Here is a 13,220-nt window from a genome sequence, read left to right as displayed (position 1 = left end):
CCCGCACATCCCCCAACCCCAAATATAATCCACTCTGCAACCCTCATTCCGTACTCTTATGATAAACATAATGCCCTAAAATATAATACTTTTAAACTAAAACAGAAAAAGTGAAAAGTTTTTAAATAGAAAAGTGGTGTTTTTTTTTGTTTGTTTGTTTTTTTTTTAAAATAGAGTATCCTGAGGTGAGGGAGTCAACTAACTAGAAGGGAGCATTCCAAAAACCACAGTAGTTCTCAAAAAGTTTTTCTGCTGTTGATGGCATTTTATATCTTCATCAGTTAGACTTTTCAATTAAAAAAAAACAAACAAAAAACACAGTAACTTTACCCCCAAAGTGACAGACTATCTCAGACTGTCTTTTGTTGGCAAAAGATAACTAATCTTTTTAGATAAGCATATCATCCAGATCACATATTATTACAGGATTTATCCCCCCCTTTCTTTTGACACCAGAAATGGCATGGCTTGAGAAATGGCTTGCTGTAAAATTTGTGTTTACATTGGGGAGGGTGCAGGGGGCGAAAAAAACCCATGCAGAAGTTGAAAAGATGTTAAGTGGTAAATACCAAAATGCCCAGCAAGCATATATAAGCAAGCTCTCATCCTGGCATGAATATGTGCAGCTCAGCGTTTTAAAATTTACTTTTAGCTTTTTTAGCAGTCTGAATTAACCCCTTCATATGCCTTCACTCCCTCTGTGGAAGTTCTGCCCTTGAGGACAAATGCGAGGGAGGTTAGGAGAGCTATTTTAGGGCTTTGCGATTTATAAGCAGATAATCCCCTTCCACATAACTGGGCTCCCATGGGTGGGCCACCTTGTAAACAAAGGCCTGCTCAACTTTCTTAACAGCCATAAGTCACAGGGTAATGCCTAGACAACATAAAAGGTAAGGCCATCTTACTGTAGCTATACACAGAATTCGAAATCTTGGCAGGCTGAAACAATAAAGAAAAAACCAAAACAAAGCAAAGTGAGTGATACAAATAAAAACAACTATCCTGTGATTCTCAATCACTTCAGAGAGCAATGCTGTATTTCCCAAAACCTGTGTTTACTAATCTGTCGTGAACACTTTCGCATTTTTCACCCTATCTGTTGGAAGCCATCCTGAGCTCTCTTGGCTCTGGTACGAGCAACACTATTTTGCCCGTGGACTTCATTTCACATACCCACTGCAGACACGGAGAGGCCAAGCTCAGCATAAGGCAGCCCCGCCCATCCCTGGGAACTGCTTATCTAGATCAGTGTGATTCACTGCCTCTGGGCGAGCCCCTCCTACCTGCGGTAAACTGATATTTTGGGGCTGGGCTTCTGTAGTTTGCCTATAAATATCTGTGAAATTATTGAATAAACTTGAGGCTTGATCAGAGAACTTTGTCTGGCCTCCTCTCTCGTGCCCCTGCCCCTCCCCCCCTTTTAATCCGCACAGGTCCCACTCTAGAACACGCGTGAATCCACAGGCCGGTTTCAGTTGGCGGTTTCACATATCAAAGATTCTGCTTTGAGACATGGCTTGGCATCTTTCTCTCGCTCTCCCAACCTCATACATCTTCCTAAAGAGTCAAAGCTTCTTTTCAAATTTATAATCCCTGATAGGGACAGGATTTTCAGTAAGCAAGATAAATACGGACTTCCTTGTGTTTACTTTTAGTCTGCAGTGAGCAAGTGCACATGGGTATGAAAGGCATTAATGATCTACTGAGTCTCACAGGAGCAGTAGTGGTTAAGCACTTGATGGCTAACCAAAACGTTGAAGGTTCAAATTCACCAGCCACTTTGGGAGAAAGCTGTGGCAGTCCGCTTCCATGAAGACTGTTGTTTGTTGTTGCGTACTGTCAAGTCAGAACCGACTCATAAATGACCCCACGGGAGAAGATTGCCCTTCCTTTCCCTGTGAAGCAGCTAGTGGCCTTGAACCGTGTGCCTTCAGGATTTCAGTACATTTTCTCTTGCCACTAGGCCACAGCCTTGGAAAACCTATGAGGTAGCTTTAGTCTTTCCTAAAGGGTCCTATAGTGTAGCCAGAATGTGCTCTGTAGGCAAGTACGGCGATGCTTCCTCTCACATACTTTGGGCATGTTGCTAGGGGTGGTATTCCTTGGAAAGGGACACTATGTTTGGAAAGGTAGAAAGTCAACAAAAGAGAGGAAACCCATTAAGATGAACTGTCACAGTGACTGCAGGAATGGGCTCAAGCGTGTTGGGGACGGTGAGGATGGCACATGACAGGGTTCAGATCTGTTGTTTAGAGTGTCGCTATGAGTCATACTCAAATCATCAGCATCTAAAACAAGAACAACAGCACAGAATCATTCTGAGTCAGAACTGACTTGCCAACTTGGGCTTGGTTTAGTGAATCTCACAGCAACTTTATGAGGTAGCTTGCTAATCTCATGATAAATATGAAGAAAATAAGCCTCAGGAATGAAGATTTTGTCAGGTTACTCAAAGAGCAGAGTAGAATGGCTATGGGTTTGACAACTAAAGGTACAAAATTACCAATTAATTGCTAATTAAATGAACATGCAAATTAATTTCTTAAACAATCTTCATATCAGAAGAGATGGGAAATGTTTGGCCCAGAGGAGAATGGCCTAGAGATGGCCTCATGATGGCTGGTAGTACTGGGTTAGATTAATTTTATTACTTATAGTGATTTGTGTCTTTGATATGTTTCTAAACAATGCTCAATATCTTAACTGCTATCAAATATGAGCTCCTGGGGGCTAAAATTCATATAAAAATGCTGCAAAATTGTACACTTAGGTCCTAAAACCAGTGCTGTCAGGTAAAGTCTTCGTTTACTTCATTCCACAATTTCTAACACTTAGGGCTCAAGAGAAGAATCTGGGGACAGAGGAGAGAGCCAAGAAAATAAAATAATTAGCAAGAGAATAAAACAGTTAAACAATTATTTCAAGAATATCAATATTAAAAGAAAACCATCTCTCTCTCTATTGGAAGGTATTATTTAGTTGTTTTTTGCCCTTGAATCAGAACCAGATTATTAACTATCCTCCAGCAAATATTTAGAGGCAACAAGTTGCATGGGAAGAAACTGTCCATTTTTTTTCCCAAGGAGCAGCTGGTGGATTAGAACTGTACATCTTTGGTTTAGATGGCCTGATTCCTATCCACCAGGCCACCAGCACTAGGTAGGACACTGGTTGTAAAACTGAACAAAAATGAGTCCTGGTTCAGCTTCTTAACTGCGACTTTATTTTAGTTTTTCTGTCAGAGCCCCTGTCTAAGAGCAGCAGAGACCTCAGAATCATTGTAACGGCAAAATTCAATCCCATCTTGCTTTGTGTGTGTGTTAAGTGTGTGTGTGTTTACCTTGTTCATTCATTCTGAGAGATGGTGTTAGCATAACTTAGAGGTAGATTCAATCCAACAACTGGCCCTACAATGCTCAGCCATGACGTGATGTAGTTGACGTTCCTAGAAAACACGTGAAAAGACATGCTACTAGCACATCCACTGTAGGTTTGGGGAACAACAGAAAATCATTCACTCACCAGCAATACCAATGAGGCTTAATTCAACAATGTCTGCCCACCAACAGACATCACAGCATTTTCAAACATTACTTCCATTACTTGGCCAGCATGTGACATCAGAAGAAATTACGAGAATCCCTCATAATAATAACTCATGTAGTTGAAGAGTTGGACAAAGTATTGGGACTCTGGTCTCCCCTGTGATGATCCAAATTTGACATTTAAAACTCACAGCAGTTACTACGGGATAGAATGCAGTGGTTAAGAGCACAGCTATGAAGCAAAAATACCTGCTTTCACCTCCTCGCTTTACCACTTAACCACCTGATGGCCTCGGTCAAATGACTGACCCCTCTGTGCTTTTAGCGCCTCATGCGTAAACCAAGTAAAATAGCAGTACGAAACTCATAGTGTTGCTGGAAAAATCGGATGAGCCAATATATTGAAAACATTTAGAGCGATGCCTAACACTTGGTAAAAATCAATAGCTGTTAGCCATTATTATGATTACAGAGAATATTTCTTTTTAGCTTGGCTTTAAGAGTCACACTAAAAGATTTACACTTTTAAAATAGGAATATAAACCCATGTGTCTTGACAGTGTTTCTTACCTATTGATTTTCTGGGAATTCTTTAATACAGGAATCATAAATTCATTCGTCTTGCAGGGATGAAGTACAAAAAAGGGTTGCCCAAGGATTGGATGTTCCTGAAAGAATAAACGTTAATATAGGATTGCCAGGGTGAGCTACTCTGGGAATGTTAGAGCAATCTGTCTTAATCCTTTAAAAGAAAAGTTTCTTTTAAGTTATAAGTTATCAAATGAAGACTTGGGTTGATATTCTTTTTGAAATGGATATGAATGCTTAAATATGAAAAGCTGGTGAGAAGTAAGCATACAGTTCTGTTTACACAATACACACTGCAGAGGAATTTTATCAGTCCTTCGAACTCTTTGTAAGTCAAAGCTTCTCTTTACAATTATTCTTTTCCTTTCCTCAAGGTTGGCCATGATAGCCTGACTTTCTGAACAAAGCATTTCATTCACTGTGTCACCAGTGTCAGTGGACTGTGATCATTTACACATTTTCCCACATAAATTTTGTCATGTTCCTTGCTTCGAGCCTAACTATTGTTTACCGAGTAGCACGGGGGATGAAATGACCTGCATAGTTTAAACTGTTCTACTTCTGCCTGCCTGTTTGTTTCTCTTTGAGTTTTTTGGTTTCTCTTCTGTTTTTCTCTGCTAGAACAAAAAACAGGTTCATCCTCAAGAAGATGACACCAGGCAGCTCCTTGGAGGCAAGGACTTTGAAGCTCCATCTGACATACTTTGGGTATGTTGCAAGGAGGGACCAGTCGTTGGAAGGGACATCATGCTTGGGAGGGTGGAGGGACAGAGAAAGAGTGAAAGATCTTCAATGAGAGGGATTGACTCAGTGACTAGGGTAATGGAGGTAGATGTGTCAGAGACAATAAGATTGGTACAGGATAGAGCAGGGTTTAGGGCTGTTGTAGATAGGGTCTCTATGCGTCGCAAGCAACTTGATGGCACGTAACAACAAAATAAGGCTGAGTTCCTATAAAGGATTACTGTCTTTATAAGAGAATTATTAGATATAAGGAAGAAACCAGATTGCTGTCAGGGTAGTAGGAATGTGGACCTTATTCAGCAAGCCTTAAGGAGCGCTGGTGGTGCAGTGGCTAAAGTATCTGGCTACTAACCAAAAGGACTGCGAAGCCACTGAGTTGCTGTGTGTCAGAAATGACTCGTAAGAGATCCCCTATGCCCCCGGGAAGGTAGAGTAGAGGTTGAAGTTTCCATAAATGCACGTGATTTAAGTATAAGTTCTAATAACATAAAAATAATTATTGATGATACATTTCTAGGTTGTTTATATTATATATCAGTGTAGATTTAATTTAATAACAATAATCTGTGAGTAAATACATAGACATGCAAGCTGACCAAGAGTGGAAAGTAAACAAGACTATATCAACAAACAGGCCTGACAAAGTTCTTTCTGTATAGACAATTATATATGCTGTAAATACATCCAGGAATGCAGCAGAGCATATGGAGTGCAAAGCTATGAAAACATCCACAGCCAAACACTTTGAGGAATGGGCTGCTGGGCATAGAGATGTCAGGATCGTAGTCTCAGGGACATCCCTCAAAGTCAATAGTCAAAACAGAATTCACAAAGGCAATGCTCCGTATCCCATTTTCATAAGTAACAGAGACACGAAAGCTTGCAAGCAGCCAACTAAGGTGCAACTACTGTTCTCTCCCTGTCAGCAAAGAGCAAAGCAGAAAGAAAAAAACAAACCAAGAAACAATTAGTCCAAAGGACAAATGAACTACATGCAACTCAGTCTCAATGAGCCCAAGACAAAAAGAACTATCTACTGACTGGAAAGGAATCAAAATAGGAGGTCCTTGGTAAAACAGGAGGTGTGGGGGTGAAGGGTGGGGAATGCGGTCAAGACATCAGCCCCAATAGTTTGTTTTGCAACAGTACTTTGTTGTTTCATTCATCTCCCCCAAATTCTCTCCAACTCATTACAAAGCAGACTGTAAAGATGTCCATGGAGTTGCTGAGGCTGTCCATCTTTAAGGGAGGAGTGTGGCTGTCATCCTTCTCCAGAAGAGGGCAGAGGGAACCAAATTGCGGACTTTTTGGTTGGCAGCCCCACATTTAACATTTAACTCTACTAGAGCCCCTGTAGAATCTGGTAGCATAGTAAAAACATCAGTGTTCAGTGATGCAATGTTTAAGAACATCTGACAACTAGTTATGGCCAAAGGGAAGACAAATTTGAGTTAGTAAAAGCAAAGATGATTGATAGAAGAGGAACTGATGCCTTGAGCTGTGGTGCTGGAGAAGAGTACTGAATACACCACGGACTGCTAGGGCAACAAACAGGTTCATCCGGGAGAGGGTGAAACTAGGCTGCTCCTTGAAGGCAAGGATTCTGAAACGTTATCTAACATACTTTGGACATGTTGCAAGGAGGGACCAGTCCTTGGAGAGGGACGTCATGCTTGGGAGGGAAAAGGGACAGCACAAGTGTGGAAGACCCTGGATGATGGATTGACTCAATGACAAGGGTAACAGGGGTAGGTGTGTCAGAGACAATGAGGTAAGCTCAAGATAGGGCAGCGTTCAGAGCTGTTGTGCTTATGTCTCTAGAGGTACAATAACGAGTCACTTGATGGTACATAACAACAACAACAAAAGCAAAACCCAAAGTCAACTGGCATCAAGTTGATTTTGACTAATAGTGACCTACAAGTTTCTAAGACTAAATTTTAATGGGAATAGAGCCTCCTTCTTTGTACTTGGAACTGCAGGTAGATTCAAATTGCTAGAGGTACGTAGGCCTTTGAGTTAGAGATATAGTATATTACAGACTCTGTCATCTCCTTGAACTTAGTAAAAGGTCTGGGTACATATGATGATGAGAAACATCAATATATGACACCCAAACCAAATCTGCTGTCACGGGTGGATTCCACATTATAGCAACTTTGATCAGGTTTCCAAGGCTGTAAATCTTTACAGGAAACGATTTCCTGTCTTTCTCACACAGAGCAGCTGCTGTACTGAAATAACTGACCGTTCCATTAGCAGGCTGACACATTAGACACTATGCCACCACAGTCCCTTAGATTAATACTCAGGTCAAATCAATGGAAAGAATTTAAATTAAAATAAAAGCTCATCCACTTCAAAAACACTTCATCCATCAATCATATGTCAATATTCATTTTCCTCAAAGAGCATAAAAAGAGTAACAATAGCATTTACAGTTAAATTCTCATGAAACACAGGCAGTCTCTCGATTATGAACAGGTTCTGTGCCTAAATCTGACTTTAAGTTGAATTTGTATGTGTAGTTTGGGACAGTTGAGTTGATATGAAATATTAGTCAACCGTTTGTCTTAGTGTCTTGTTGTTTACCGTTGAGTCAGAACCGACCCATAACTGACCTTTCAGTGGGTTTTCAAGAGGCAGTAATCACAGGGAAGAAGATTGCCCATCTTTCTCCCATGGAGAAGCTGGTGGATTTGCACTGCATGCCTTTGGGATTGCCACACAGCTTCTTTCCTCTAGGCCACCAGAGCTCCTTTCCATACAAGTAATAAAATGAAAAAGATACTTACACTAAAGCATTGTTAACAAAATAATACAATTGTAATAGTAATAATAGTTAGCAAAAAAGGAAGACCCTCAATGAGATGGATTAACACAGTGACTGAAACAATGAGCTTGAACATGGTAGAAAGCACGAGGATGACAACAAAGAACAGGCCACAGTTCCCATCTGTTATTTACAGGGTCATTTTGAGTCACAGTAGACTTGAGGGCACCTAACAACAACACCATCACCACAAAACCAACAACAGTGACTTAATATGAGTCACAGAGTGGTGCCTACTTGCTATTAACTATTGTATAGACCTCAGATTTTTAATATAATAGGCTTTACAAGGGTCAGTATGGTAACTGTGGGATGCACATAAGTCAGATCTCATCTGGGGATTACCTGTAAAACAAAATGATTGAGACCGATTGTGTGAAAACCTTTTAATAACAATGGAGACTTTCATATCCTAGATAGTTTTCAGAACAGTTTGGTATTTCTTTACTGTGGGTTTGATGTTCTGAAAAGAAAAAAAAAATCCCCAAACTAAAAATTACTTATTCTTTAATATATTAAGAATTTCTGTCTATGTCATTACACAGAGTACATTAAAATAAATTCCTGTCTTTAAAAAGAAGAAGTTTAAATTTAAATTAGATTTTCAAAATGAGTTTAAAAAGAAAAATTATATTGTTTTGGTAAGATGTTCTCATTTTAAGAAAAAATTAAGTTATGTTGATCAGCTCAAAATAGGAATTATAATAGGCACATTTACATAGTCTTTTAAGAAAAGTTCCATAAATAAGTAATAATGGAGGATGAGACTTCTGGCGGTGGCAGAATAAAGAAACTAGAAACCAAGAATAAGACTGAAGAATCATGGATTTTTAAAAAAAGAAAATTTCAAAGCTCTGGAAATCAACCAAAGACAAATGAAAATTTTGGTAAGTATTTAATTCATGAAAAGCTGTTAGAATTCAGTAAGAAACAGAGCGTACAGTCGCCATTCCTAGAAATGCTTTCTTATCTACTTCTCTCTCTTCAGCTTCCTCCCTGGGCTGGGAGTTTTCTGAGGGTGTGAAAACCAGAGCTGGGCTGTGGGAGGGGCCCGGAAGGTGTAAACACCTGCCTAGGCCACTGTCAATAAAAATAGCAAATTAGGTACTAAGTAAACACAGGGAAAAAGAACAACCCTGCAGGCTGAGCTTGACTATATGTTGTTGTTGTTATGTACCGTCGAGTGGTTTGTGACTCATAGCGACCCTATGTACAACAGCCCTAACCCCTGCTCTATCCTGTGCCAATCTCATTGCCTCTGACACACCCATCCCGATTACCCCAGTCACTGAATCAATCCACCTCATAGAGGGTCTTCCCCTCCTGCACGATAATAATAGCTAAAAATCGCAGGGAAGAAATGGAGATTCACTGGAGCAAGATGATATATTTTAACTGAATTAAATCAGTATTGAACAATTTCCCATGATTAGAAAGTTGGTAAACATATTGCATTTTATAACACTTGGAATTTAATGTTCCTTTTTGTTGTTAAAATGATTCGTTAAGTATGTTGTTGATATGACCATACTTTACCCAGCAATATGTCCAAAGCATCTATAACTAATTCATTGTCACATGTAGGCAATTCATGACCCAAAATTTTCCCACATTTCCTTTTGATGGCAAACTAACCAAATCATTGCTCAGTTTTCAAATATTGATGGAAAATTAATTTTAAAATTATAAAAAAGGGATAATTTTTAAATAGATGGGGCCACAAGGTTTTGAGTTAGAAAGAGTAAGATGAGTAAATACATTATCTAAGAAAATTACAAAGCTTCCACGATTTGATTGTTGTTGTCAGTTGTTGTCAAGTACCTCATATATATGTGGTCCATATTGCTGGTTTTAGTAGGTGCTGTGGAGTCGAGTGTGATTCACAGCACCTAAAAGGACAGCAGATCTGAACCCTACCCTATCCTGTGCCACCCTCACAATCTCTGATACACTCGAGCTCATTGCTGTAGTCACTGTGTCAATTCACTTGATTGAGGGCCTTATTCTCCAATATAGGCTAGTGCTTATTTTCTTTGTTTTGTTTTTAAATAAATTGCCAGGACTTTCTCCCTAGTCTGTCTCAGTCTGAAAGCTCTGCAGACATTGGACCACCATCATAGCAAAACACAAGTCTCCACTGTGAGATGGGCTGTAGTTACACTTGAGGCTCAGTGACCTCAAGGAAACTGAACCAAGATCTGCCACATGGAAAGTGAGAATTCTACCAATGCATACATTCTCTCATTCATTCATTTAGTGAATATTAAGTCTTCTCATCTTCATAGTGATTTAGGTATCTGAAAGTGAGATAATGACTAACGATGACAAAAGAATTGATGCTCTTGAGTTATGGTGTTGGAGAAGAGGACTGCATATGCTATGGACTTCCAAATGTTGTTATTAGGGGCCATTGCATCAAGTACGGCTCATAGCGACCCTATGAACAAAAGACCTGAACCCTGTTCTATCTCACGTCATCCTCACACTTCCTGACACACAAGAGCTCACTGTAGCAGTCACTGTGTTAATCTACCTGGTTGAAGGTCTTCCTCTCCTTCACTGGCTCTCCACTTTCCCCAGAATCATATGGATTTCCAAAAGGACAAATAAATATCTCAGAAAAAGTGCAGCCCGGGTACTCCTTGAAGGCAAAGGATGGTGAAGCTTTGTCTTACATATTTTGGGCATGCTGTTAGGAGGGACCAGTCCTTGGAAAAAGACATCATGCTGGTCAAGTGGAGGGTCAGTAAAAGAGAGGAAGACCCTTAACCCCATGGATCGACACCGTGACTGTAACAGTGAGCTTAAGTTATCAGAGATGAAGAGGGTGGCACAGGACAGGGCAAGGTTCAGATCCATTGCTCACAGAGTGATTACGGGTTGTGGGGAACTCAACAGCACCTAACAACAAAGGCAAGGGAGCTAGTAGCTTCTTGGTGAAGAATGACACTGCCAACACAAAGGGAGGCAGCTTGAATCCATCAGCTGCTCCTAGGCAAAATATGGACAATCTCTTGCCATACAATTTATAGCCCCTGAAAACCCACTGGAGGGTCAGCTATGAATAGATTATAACTTGAAGGCATATAACAACTACAACAAAGGAAAAGGAGGGTTAGTTCTGGTGGTCTAGACCATAGTGAGTTATGCTGATATTCATTCCAAAGGCTTCACATCTCAGGTGGTTTGAGTCCTTCAAGGGCTCAGGGGAAAAAGATGAGCAGTCTCCTTGTGTTTTGATTTACAATTTCAGAAACTAGATAGGAGAGGTCACTGTGAGTTAGTTCCAACTCTAGGGCTCTAGGGCAGTGAGTGAGTGAAAGGTGAAGGGCCTATGATTTTACTATGTGGCTGATCTGTGGCTATCTTCATGCTGCAGAAGTGACAAATCTAGAGTTAATCAGCCTTGTGACTTGAGTCAACACTTTTCAGTTACATTCATTTAGCGGATTCAGCAACTTCTATTCAGATAAAGTGGAGAAGAGGGTTTACAAACCATTTGAAATAGTATAGTTGATCACTGTAGACAATCAAAATTCTATCATTTCCCTCCCTCCCAGTTACACCCTCCCTCACCCCCCCCCCCCCCGCTTTTGGGGTTTCTTTTTAAGGCTTATGTCATCACAAAGATTTTCCACTTTCCCCTTGAGACAGTCAAAATCAGAAATGAACACAATCTTTAGTCGATTAAGAATTTGAAAGAAAAAAAATGCGTGGGAGTTCCATGAAATCTACAGTCCTACACCTGATCTGTTTAACATGCCATTTTCAGAAATGGAAGAACATCAAAACTGTCAGGATCTTTTTAGTGACATTTCTTAGATCAATTCAGAAGGTAAATTCATGTGAAAGTGCTACCATCTGCTGTCAGTACTAATGAACTGATGCAAATCTGTGCTGAGAAAAATGTCAGTGTAGAAATGCATGCAGCCAATGAGCTGTGTTAAGCTACAACTCAATAAACACTTCTACTGGAACAAAAGTTCTGCTAAATGGTTTCTTGTGACGATAGAAAAGATGGGTCAGATTTCTATCTCTCTAACTCCAGAGGAGTGATATAGGCACATTCCCTTATGAAATTTAATTTAGCAATGGTTAAATGTCTCATAAAATAAGCCTGACATGAATATTGTGAATTGGTTCCAGAACTATTAGATATGACTATCACAAGGAAATGATAATACTGCACCTTCACTCTTACATCTAATAAATATGATGAGTTACTTGGTTCATGTCTTCATTTTCTTGGCTCTCTAGGAAGACACAAATATAATTTCACATACTAAACTTTCATCCAGTTTCTTATTCCAGATTGATCAAGTTTGCCTTCCTTTCCAGGCACATTCCTTGGAAATAGAAAAAGATCTCTCTCTCATCTCTCCTGTTAAGCAGGAGCAGGAAAACGACTCCTAAGCACCTACTACATACAGTTCAGGCACTGTGCTAAGTGACCTACCATGGCAACCTGCTGTGGTTAACTCTTGAGGAAGGCACAAAACCAGTTCAAAGACAGTATGTCTAACTCATAATTTGGTGGTTAGAGGGAGGGGATAAAGGAAATGGGAAAGATCTCACAGGGACCTGAAAAGACAAGATAACAGTGGGCATAGTCAATAGTTCAATGGTGATTAATTTTATAAAACATAATGAATGGGAATTATTTTATGAAACACAATGTGAATGAAAAATACCATGAAACACTATGTATATGAACTTTGTAAGCAAATCAATATAAAATAAAAATTAAGAAAAAAGATTAAGAGTATTCATGTAGTGAAGGCAAAGCATAGTTACACCTCAGAGTTCACACTCCCTGTTCTACCCACCAGAATTAGTCATGGGGGTACTGTTGTCATCAATTCTCTCTAGTCCACCTCAGTTAAGCCATATTTACTTATTTTAGCTGATATGATTTTACAAAATTAGGGAGCTCTGGTGGACTAGTGGGTACAGAGTTGTGCTGCTAACCGAAAGGACGTGCTCTGGCTCTCTGAGTCCACCAGTGGCTTCGCTGGAGAGACATGGGCTATCTCCTCCTGTGTGATTTACTGCCTCTGAAAAATCGCTGGAGTTGGTTTCAACACAATGGTAATGAATGTCTTGGGTTTTTAAAAATAAAATTAATAAGAGGAACACATATAAGAAGTTTGGAAATTACAAGAATAAAAGTTAAGTCATCCACAACTGTTTACAGTTAATCATGGCTTTGTGAGTTTCCTTTTAGACAATTTCTCTCTCTCTCTCTTTAAAATTCATGATGGAACAGATATTTATTGAGTCCTACTGTATGAGTCTTTTCTTGAGTATCTTATTTCCTATTTTACTAATTTCTGAACATTATTATTTCCCTCTTTCTATTAAACAGTCCTAGCAGCTCAAATAAGGAGTGTGTCAGGGTTGTATCTTTTCACCATACTCATTAAATCTGTAGACTGAGCAAATAATTTAAAAAGCTTGATATATGAAGAATAGGACATCAGGCTCGGAGGAAGACTCAGCAATCTGTGTTA

General features: G+C 39.7%; 1 protein-coding gene across 1 annotated transcript in view; it reads right to left on the bottom strand.

Moving 5' to 3' along the window:
- Positions 1 to 3,345: 3,345 nt before the first annotated feature.
- ATG10 (autophagy related 10) overlaps positions 3,346 to 13,220 on the bottom strand; it is a 524,157-nt gene continuing 514,282 nt past the window's right edge. Inside the window, exons 5-6 of the mRNA XM_006889865.1 lie at positions 4,116 to 4,213; positions 3,346 to 3,445 (exon numbers count right to left, since the gene is read on the bottom strand). Coding sequence (XP_006889927.1) covers positions 3,346 to 3,445; positions 4,116 to 4,213 — 198 coding nt within the window. The remainder of the gene's footprint in view (positions 3,446 to 4,115; positions 4,214 to 13,220) is intronic.

The sequence above is a fragment of the Elephantulus edwardii genome, unplaced genomic scaffold, assembly GCF_000299155.1.
Source record: "Elephantulus edwardii isolate Elephantulus edwardi_28Jun2011 unplaced genomic scaffold, EleEdw1.0 scaffold00082, whole genome shotgun sequence".
Taxonomy (NCBI): Eukaryota; Metazoa; Chordata; class Mammalia; order Macroscelidea; family Macroscelididae; genus Elephantulus; species Elephantulus edwardii.
Note: the sequence above shows the minus strand (reverse complement) of the source record. Positions and strands in the feature narration are given on the sequence as shown.